The sequence below is a fragment of the Etheostoma cragini genome, chromosome 12 (assembly GCF_013103735.1).
Source record: "Etheostoma cragini isolate CJK2018 chromosome 12, CSU_Ecrag_1.0, whole genome shotgun sequence".
Taxonomy (NCBI): Eukaryota; Metazoa; Chordata; class Actinopteri; order Perciformes; family Percidae; genus Etheostoma; species Etheostoma cragini.
The window spans coordinates 23,645,115-23,655,450 of record NC_048418.1 but is presented as its reverse complement, the minus strand read 5'-3'; the positions used below and the strand labels follow the sequence as shown (position 1 = coordinate 23,655,450).

The 10,336-nt window shown below is 40.7% G+C and overlaps 1 protein-coding gene across 1 annotated transcript in view; it reads left to right on the top strand.

Annotated features, from left to right (window-relative positions):
- Positions 1–8,634, top strand: part of stk11 (serine/threonine kinase 11) — a 15,897-nt gene extending 7,263 nt beyond the window's left edge. The window contains exons 3-11 of the mRNA XM_034888643.1: positions 1,084–1,167; positions 1,374–1,463; positions 1,734–1,866; positions 2,124–2,260; positions 3,178–3,305; positions 4,578–4,635; positions 4,784–4,977; positions 7,223–7,468; positions 8,184–8,634. Coding sequence (XP_034744534.1) covers positions 1,084–1,167; positions 1,374–1,463; positions 1,734–1,866; positions 2,124–2,260; positions 3,178–3,305; positions 4,578–4,635; positions 4,784–4,977; positions 7,223–7,431 — 1,033 coding nt within the window. The 3' untranslated portion in view covers positions 7,432–7,468; positions 8,184–8,634. The remainder of the gene's footprint in view (positions 1–1,083; positions 1,168–1,373; positions 1,464–1,733; positions 1,867–2,123; positions 2,261–3,177; positions 3,306–4,577; positions 4,636–4,783; positions 4,978–7,222; positions 7,469–8,183) is intronic.
- The last annotated feature ends 1,702 nt before the right edge of the window (positions 8,635–10,336 follow it).

Below are 10,336 nucleotides of genomic sequence, written 5' to 3'. Positions count from 1 at the left end.
GTACAATGCCTTTGCCAAGAGCACCTGGCAGTGGCCAGGTGGTGAAGTGGCTTCTCTCCAGCAACCAATCCATACTCTTTCCGTACTTTGGTCCGTACGGGGACTGGAATCAGCAACCCTCCGGTTCCCGACCCAACTCCCCACGGGCTGAGCTACTGCCGCCCAAATTACCCGCTTTGACTTGTCATTGCGTGACACATCAAATGTGCTTTGAGGAGGGTTGGGGCCGACATACTTATACAAGAATAAAGAGAAGAAGTTTTAGTCTTAGAAGTTTGTTACATTATGGCTTCTCCACACTACATTTGCTGTATTAAACGGTAATACAAACAATGTAGCGGAGAGACAAATTTGATCCAAATCTAATCACCAAATCCTCTTCACTGATTGTTAAGCAACATTTTAGTATTTCCTCCGTGTGTAGATGTGGGTGGGATGTCTTGGGAAGTCTGTGGTTTGTACTTTATGCTCTTCCTATCCAGATCCATATTAATTAGTGTCCCCACTAACCGCTCTCTGATGAATGTTGAGTCTCCTGGGGGTTTTGTCATGCTTGTGATTTAAACCTCTTCTGTTCGGGTAGCGAAGTGAGCTCTCAGGTTATCTGTCTTAATGAGACTAGTTTAAATGACTGCTGCAGCTGCACTCTGACAATATCAAGTCTTACAGTATCATTCATCCACGTCTGATTTCTTTAGATCGCCTATTTGAAAAGGCTCACGTGTGTTTGTACTCTTAATTTAATCAATATACAAATGCAGTTTGTTACAAAATGTATTTCAATTTCATATAAAAGAAAAGAATGACAGCTACTGTTACTGTATCGTAAAATATGAGATTCTGTTCAACAGAGCTCAAATCAACAGTTTAATAGAAATGCCAGTACTGTAATAAAACCAATAATATATCTGTGCTCTTGCTATACCTAGCCATATTAATGTGGTGGTGCTGAAGTATGACAATTGGCCTTTAATCTACATTCTCAGCAGATATGGGCCAATATTAGAATATATAACACTCACTGTACATTTGCTTGAATCATCTTTTGCATGTTTTTGTTCTTGTTTCAAATGCCATTTATAGGGAGATTCAGCTGCTAAGAAGACTCCAACACAAGAATGTGATTCAGTTGGTGGATGTGCTCTACAATGAAGAGAAGCAGAAAATATATCCTTGCGTTGCAAATGAGTGTGCAAATGAGTTGATTTTTGATATTTAATGTTTTTAAATGTAAGAACCTAATGTTAAAGTTCAGATGGCTATTTCTAAATGCCTACATATTTCTATGTGTGACCTATTAGCTATATAATGGGCTAACGTTATTAAAGGATCTATTTGTTTGGTTTGGTAAATCCCCTTGACTCCCGACTTACGTATATGGTGATGGAGTATTGCGTTTGTGGGATGCAAGAAATGCTGGACAGCGTCCCAGAGAAAAGGTTTCCAGTATTTCAAGCTCACGGGTAAGTGTCTTTCCCTCCCCTCTCTCCCCCTTTCCCTCAGTCTCTGTGCTATATTTAGATTAACCCTCTCTGCAGCCATTGGTCCACGCCTAAGTTTAGATCCAAGACTGCAGGGCCTCTACTGTTAAAATAACTGACCATAGATTGTGTGAATATGTGGTCACTCCTGGAAAGCCACATTTGCTATGCCATTTTTTTCTTCTTAAAGTATGTAACACTTCTACTCCTCCTTTAAATTGTGTACATCAACTCCTCTGTTTCTTTTTTCAGGTATTTTTGCCAGCTCTTAGACGGCCTTGAATATTTGCACAGCCAGGGAATAGTTCACAAAGACATTAAACCAGGGAATCTGCTGCTGACCACAGACGGGGCACTTAAGATCTCAGACCTGGGAGTAGCAGAGGTGAGCATGGCTGCAACATAGTGTTACCATCCAGGGGAAATTTATTTTTTATTTTTTTCCCCACCAGATTTCAGCTAATCAAGCATCTCCAAAATCCTATTTCTTCCTTGCCACACATTCCAGCTAATTGGTAGTGATATGAAAACTTGTAAAAGTGATCATTTTGGTGGTATTAAGAAGTTATTTGTGGTTATAGATATAAAGAAACACTTAATTACTGCATTTCTACCTAAAATAGTTCACTCTATATTTTTCAGGCCCTTCACCCATTTGCAGAGGATGATACATGTCGCACCAGTCAAGGCTCTCCAGCCTTCCAGCCTCCAGAGATTGCCAACGGACTGGACACCTTTTCAGGGTTTAAAGTGGACATTTGGTCTGCTGGAGTAACACTGTGAGTAGTCAGAGCCTCAAGTTCTCCTAGGATGCTTTAAATATTACAGCATTTTAAAGGCCAAATTATAGACAGAAGGTCTGCTAAGTTGTCTTAATATCTGACAAAAGCAGATATTATCTGCTTGTGGTACTTAATTGATTGTAATGGGGGGGAAATGCTTGTTCTTCCTTCGTAAGCGCAGTTTATGCTTCTGCGTTAAATCTACGACGTGGCTAGGTACGTGGAGACACTGATTCTATGCGGAAGCTTAGCGTAAATAATAGAACAACACAAAATGTATAACTTTGGTCTTGGGTTTTCTGGTTGTACTGCAATGTTTCTAATATTTTAGAAGAAGACGGGCAATATGAGCAGCTGACAGACAGTGAGTGAAGGAGCGGGTGGCCTGATGAGAGATTTTGCCGTCTTCATAACAGCAGACGGCGCTAATCCGCATTATTGCCCAAAAAATTAAAACCAGCACCTGATTGGCTTCTCTGGGATTTTTGGCTCCCAAAGGAGAGAAAGACCGGGCGTGCTCACTGGACAATACTGGCGACATTTGCAAATGCGTGTTTTAAAATAGCGTTACATTTGTTTTATAATAACGAAATGTAATGTGTGCTGGCCTATGTTGATTGTGTGGCACACCGCTGTGCTGAAAGCGGTCACAGTGTGGTACCTCTTTCTCTGAGACATTCACAAACCGCGTTCTAAATAAACAGGATAAATAGGTTCGGACTTATTTTTACAACTGAAACTAATTGATACAAATGAAATGTTATTACAGAGAGAAAGAGGGAGAGAGAACGGAAAAAGGTACCGCCGGTTGCAAGTATCGGATCAAATGTAAAAAGTTCCCAACCCTAATTGTGACTAAACTATTAACAGTAACCTGGTTATGATACACTTACAGTACTTGTTGACCCTTTCAGATACAACATTACAACAAGTCTGTATCCGTTTGAGGGGGACAACATCTATAAGCTATTTGAGAACATAGGAAAAGGAGACTACACGGTTCCCGAGGAGTGTGGACCCCTCCTGTCGGACCTGCTGCAAGGTGAGTGTAGAGCAAAATGTTTTTACTAAAAGGCCAAATTATATATTGATCATGGTTTGTTACTCTGGTTACAAATGTATTCCTTAGTGGGTGAGTCATAGGTCAGCATTGGATTAATCCATTGAGTGTCTTATTTTGGTCTGAGCAGTAAATGACTGTTGTGCATCTTCAGGCAATGTCATACATTTATTTTAACAGTGGTGGGTTGGTCTCAGTACATTTTTGATGATTACATAATGCAATTTTGTCAATCGGAAGTAGAACTTTGAGATGGAATTGGTTGGAAATGTTGTGAGTAATAAATCACAAAAAAAAGAGTCCCAGCCGGTTGCACTGTAATCTTTTCTGCATGTGTCCAGTAGGTGGTGCTGTGACATTGCAAGTCAATGTGACTTTTCAGCATATGAGGCTTCCTCCAAATTGTAGAAATCCCTCTAGCTGTCGACGTAGTTCCCATTGAATTTGGAGCCGGCAGCAGAATACTAAACATATTATAGTCAGGCTTGTCTCGCAGACCCAAGATTAGGTTTTTCACAGACTAATGAAATAATGAGCTGAAAGCCTGGTATTGTAGCTTGTTATCCATCTTATTTTACTGCACTTGTTCTCACATGGAGGGACTTTGAGCAATGCCTAAACCGTGAATAGGTGAAAACAACAGCCACATTCTGGTGCTGCTACATCTTACCGATCCTCCATCTCCCATTTTGTGTGAGCGTTTGACGTCCGAGTGTGTGATGACGCAGCACCTGGGAGATAAGTCAGTCTCTCCATAATTACATGGTCTAAAATAAGCCCAGTGCCACAAAAGGTGTCCTTCAGCAGTCACAGCACTACTATTGGAACTCTGCATGCTGCCCCTCTCTGCCTGCTGGGAGACAATTACATTAGGTGTGGATAGGCACTGCATCACTGCTGCCTTATCACACTGACATACTGCCATTCCCGCAGATTCAGCCCACATTATGATAATTGAGGGGGAAAAAATCGTCATTACTTGGTACCGCTGTTAAGCTACTGATATTGATTTTTCCTTATTGTACCTCATTGAATCCTTAAGCTGTGCAGGATGCCTTGACACACAGTGATTGAGATTATTGTGAGCTTTAATTAATGTTCCTTGAATAACTTTACCATCTGTCTGCTGTTACCTCACCCCTCACTGCTGCAGCCTCGTACACTTTATGTTAAACACTTAACAGAAAGATGACGCGAGTGGAGAAATTGTTTAGGGTTGTGATTGAATTTATCTTTGTAATGTTTGTTTTTCAGGAATGCTTGAGTACGACCCTGCAAAGAGGTTTTCCATACAAAATATAAGGCAACACAAGTGAGTGATTAAGTATATAGCATAAATTGCAAAAGATCTATACAGATCTTTAATATGTGACTCCTGGCCTACAGTAAAGGCTTAGAAAACCCATTTGAAGACTTATTGTCGATTACATGTGCATTTTCTCCCTGCCTTTACTTTCTAGCTGGGTACGTAAGAAACACCCTCCGTCTGAGCCCCCTGTGCCCATCCCTGCTAACGCAGAAAGCAGGGACCCTTGGCGGAGTATGACAGTGGTGCCCTATCTGGAGGATCTACACGGCTACACGGAGGAGGACGATGACGAGCTCTACGATGGAGAGGATGAGATCATATATACTCAGGACTTCACAGTGCCAGGTAAGTGTACGCTCAGACAATTCTTTAAGTTGAACCCAAGATGAATTTAAATATCTTTTTATATTTAAGGAATGTCTTTCTATATTAATCCTGATAATCAAACTGAATTAACATTTCACTTAATTCATTCAGCCTGGCATTGTGTTCACGTAAGCCAATTTTTTTGTTAGAAGGATGGAGTTACAGTGGTGTGAAAAAGTGTTTGCCCCCTTCCTCATTTCCTGTTTCTTTGCATGTTTGTCCCACTTAAGTGTTTCGGAACATCAAACCAATTTAAACAATAGTCAAGGACAACACAAGTAAACACAAAATGCAATTTGTAAATGAAGGTGTTTATTATTAAAGGTTAAAAAAAATCCTAACCATCATGCTCTTCCTGTGTAATTGTGTGTTACCTGCTGTAAACGCTTGAAATGCTAAATACATTGGATGGCTGCGTTAGAGGTTCTGGCCGCAATTTCTTTTTCTTTCTTTTTCTCTTCCTTTTTGGTTTTTGTTAGTCAAAGTTATTGTTCTTTTTATTCAGTAATGGATAATATGGGATTTGTAATATAGCAAAATACCATACTTCACTCAAAACATAATCAAGTATTTACATAATCATAATAAGTAACATAATCAATCATTTTAAATTACCGATTTCTCAAAACTCCTTGAAAAATACAAAATACACAACAAAAGTACTCAATACAGTAACTTGAGTACAAGTATTTCATTACTTTCCACCTCTGGTGCATAGGTACGCTGTCAAATAATTAATTTAATTTTAGAACATACTGAAACGAATAGATAATAACATATTTATATTTGATTTAATTTGTTCCCCAACTTCTTTTGTCTTCTCCCTCCAGATATCAGATCCTTTTGTGTTGCTAGGCAACAACGGGTGATAATGAATGCAGTAGTCGGTGTTGAGTATCTAGAAGTGGTGCCCCACATAAAAACTAATTAGTGCTGCAGAATGTGAATGAAGTGATCTAAAAATAGTCCTGTTGAAACGGTTTTGTACAGAATGGTTTTTATATGAATGGTTTTCAAGGGTTCACTCCCACACATGATGAGAACGGTTTCAAAGGATGTTTCATAAAAATGAAATGTGTGTGGTGAAGGAAGCAACAGCATGACCTGACGTTTCTCTTATGCTGCAGCTACATCTCCCCATATCAAAATCTAGTAGCCGGTACCGATTCCACCAAAATGACACGATACTCAACACAGTCAATACCATGGTGTGTAGAAGCAGGAAGAAAAAATTAACTTTAATACATAAATTAATTCCTTCATTTAAACATTGTAAAAAACGCATTAGTGGCAACTATGGATGTCATGATACCAGGGACTTTCTTTTACGGTTTGATGTGGAGTGGAGGGGGCAAGGAGAGCGTGATTCAGGAAAAACGTCGAGAAAACGTCTTGTGGAGCCACAGCCTGCTGCTATGCAACGTCTTTCATGAATTAACCCGGAACTCCCAAAGAGCAAGCATGTTTATTTAGGTCTATTGCTTTTTCACGTGGAACTGGGCAACTTTAAGTTAAACTAAGTGGCTAGGGTTGGCCATTGTAGCTAATGCTAGGCTGTGACAACGGCAAAGAGAAACAGACTTACTTTCTCTTTGGGAGCTCCAGGTGAATTTGTGAAAGCCTTTGCTGGAGATGTACGGTAAAGCAGTGCGAGGACATAAGGCCCTCTGTTTTTCTGTGCTGGTGGGCGTTCTTCTTCTCCAGCATTTAGCGGCAAACTAGAACACTTGTAGTCAGATCCGGAAGAATTGCATCCCCATGTATCTACACTACTGTAAAAAAAAGAGGAGTCACTTTTTCAGAATTTTTGTATTTAAGTACCAGTTCTTGTGACATCCCTATCTCACTGATTTTAATATCGTTTACAGTTTCTACAGTGTGGGATGTCATTTAAAGGTTCTCACAGCCCCAACTATACACATATACACACACACACACACACACACACCTGCACATTAATGTTAGGACCCAATTTTCACTCAGTTTCAGTTGATTTCCTGGTGTTGTAGGTTACTATTTATCTTGTTTCTTATGGTTATCTGACCTGATTTCATGCTGTTGCTGCTGACAAATTAGCTTTTTAAAGGTCCCCTTCTTTAAAACAAAAAAAAACAGCAGGTCTGCGGTATGCTTTACTGAACTTGCTCAATGAAGCAGTGGTCAAGTCATAACTTGTATGAAACTATCATGTATTTGTTTTAAGCCTAATGTGCGTGTTTTTTAGGACAAGTGGCCGAAGAAACTCGGGATCAAGAGCACGCAGACCACAGTCCAGCTGTAGCCAAGCCAGTTTGTGTGAACGGGACAGACGGTGGGTCTCTGAACAGCAAGGCCAAAGCCGAACGCCGATCCTCCTCTTCATCCAACCCCTCACGTAAAGGAGTCTCCACAGCCAGCAAGATCCGCAAGCTCTCCACCTGCAAACAGCAATGACCCCCCTCCCCTTCCTCCCTCAGCAACAACCCACGTGGTGAGTGTGTAGACTGTTAACAAAGACACCTTCCATAAAATAGATCAAGATTAACACCTAAGGAGATAAAAAGATAGTAGGGATGAGATGAGAATGCGTTGTAGATGAGTATCTGTGAAGAGTGGAAGAGAAAATCAGGGAGGAGAGAGTGTTGCTATTCAGAAAGCAGTGCTCTGACTCACTACCGCTCCCCAAGCAGACTCATGAGCTGTTTTTTATACCGTCACAAAAACTAGATCTGGACTTGTCCGATCATGGAGCATCCCTTTTCTACTCTGTTAGAATTCATCTAGACTATATCCTCCCAGGGTTTTATCAGTGGCCTTCATTCAGGTGAAGAAGTGGGGCACATTTATGCTGTAAGCGTACAGTATACACACCAATATAACAGGTTGTCCTCTTTCCAGTTACCACCCACATTTTGCTCTTTCAAGCTCTTGCACACACAAACCAGTCATGAAGTGAGGTTGTTTGTCATGAGTGCAGTGCAGAGGAGATGCTGTGCATTAATTTGTTCAGGCAATGACTCATCCTGGTTAAGATAAAGTGGGCTGTGGGATGTGTATCTCTCTCTCTTTCTCACCCTGTGGATGAGTCTGTCTGTGTTAACAGCACCAATTGGTACTTATGTGTTGTAAATCTCTTTTGGACATGATATTTGATAAACTTGGCCAAACGTCTGTTATACTCTGTCCTCCATCTCTGTCCCTCTTAGGTTGATCTGTCCCCGTCCTTCTGTGTCCTGATTCCTCACAGTTGTGGGAGAAACCTGCAGACGTTAATCCCCCCCATACCTCCTTGGACCACTGGCCTGCAGAATCTTTTGAAAACTGAGTGACGGGGAGGAGGAGGACAGCATGAAATGTTCTTTTTGCTCTGAGACTGAGTCACTGGCTGTGAAGATGGTGGTTTTTTTCCCCTCATATTTTGGCTCCTTTCAACTGTTGTCATCCAGTTCTTTCAACTAGTCATTTCCCCTCTCCATCCTGTCATCCTCTTTAGAGGGCCGAGTGTTGCACCGGACGTTACAAACCCCATCACCCCGGTACCCCACCCATCAACCCCACCTTCTGTTTTTTTTGACTACGTTTGTTTTTACAGAACCCTGATGGCAGTTTTAAGGCACATTGTGATGTGTTAAAAAAAAAAATTAAAGAGAAAAAATAGATGACAAAAGTTATGAATAATTCTATATTTAAATCTATAATGAGAATAATTATGATACTACTCTACTACCACCAACATAAAAAAACTGCATGCTGTACAGAGCTGGAAGAAAGGGAAAGTGGTTTGTGGACAGACTGAAGCTTTGAGATCCACTGCTGACCTGTTGGGGATTTTTGATTTCCATTTAGTTTTTGTTTTTTTCTTCTTCTTTTTTTCCAATGAATATTTTTTAATTATTATTTATATAAAATATGTCCCAAACAGGCTATTTTGTTGGATGATCCTTTTCATTTAATTTTGGGTTGAACATATTTTTTTTTTATTAAGAAATACTCCTAAAGTGGTTAATGTCCTGTTTTTTAGTTTTTATTATTATTATTTTACCTGTCCTTACCGAGGTTTTACTTTGATAGGAATCCTGCCCTCGTCTTTTTCGGATGTCTGCAATAGTTTGTAGTCAGTTCCCTGAACATCAAGAGGCCGATGTCACTCAGCTGCAGGCGGTGTGCCGTCACCATCGCCCAGTCACCTGTTTTCCAGCGGTGCTCTTTGTTGCGCTGATCACAGCAGCGGGAGCCCTAACCCCCCCCCTCTTACGCAGCCAGGGCCATCGTCAGCCCCTCGCTGGGAATAGATCAGAGAGCAGGTGAGTCACAACTCAGAGGGAGGGAGAGACAGAACAGCGCTTCCCACTTCAGCAATGTCAACGCAGAGATTCTCCGTTCAGCGAGACACACAGAGGGATGAAAAGATGGCTCACTTAACAGGCTGAACAACATGTCTGCGGTATGTTATGTCAGGACACATTTGGCTTTCTGTTCCTCACACTACATTAGCTTACACGAGTCGCATTACAACAGCAGAAATTCCCAGGTTGTGGAGCCCCTTTTAGTTCATTTCTTTTATTTTATTCAGAAAAAATGTTTGATCCATAATGAATATGCACCTCAGTTGGTTCCACAAGGTCTCTAGCCTTTGTCAAGGCTCCAAGACACTGAATTTGCTGCACTACTCGTTTTACAATAAAGCAGATGGTTCCCCATGAATGAGAATAAAGACATGACTTTCATAACATACAGACATGTACTGTAGCTGAAACCCATTTGTGTGACAGGAAAAAGGGACATGCTGTACCTGCCCTCGCCGTTTCCCAGGTGACCTTGTACATTAACGTGCAGCAGTATTCTCCCGTTAAAGAGATTGAATTTGACATGAACGAATAATTGCATTTCACATCCATACTTGCAGAAAGACCGTGAAACGACTGCTTGTCAACCTGTGATTTTTACTTAAAGACAGGTTATCCTCAGAGTATAACTTATCAGATAGAGCTACCAATATTTTTTTTTTCTTCTTAATGTCAACAAATGAGCAAAGCCACCAAGGTGTTAGGTTGTCTCAGTGCTTTCTCACTTCCCCAGCCAGGCAGTAGTTCTCAGCCCTAAGCTCATCATTTTCCTACTGAAGAGTGGGAGACAAATGTCTTTTATTCTTTTAAATCCTAATTGTTTTCTTTAAACAGCTGTCCACTTTTTTAGCAAACACTCCTTCAGTGGGAGTAATTAGTGCATTTTTGGAGGTAATATTTTCCGCTGTGGTTTAACCTTTGTGCATATTTATGATGTATGTGGGATTTATTTAAAATAATTGTGACTGTGTATGTAGCAATGAACCAAATGTTACAGTAGCAACATGCTTTTT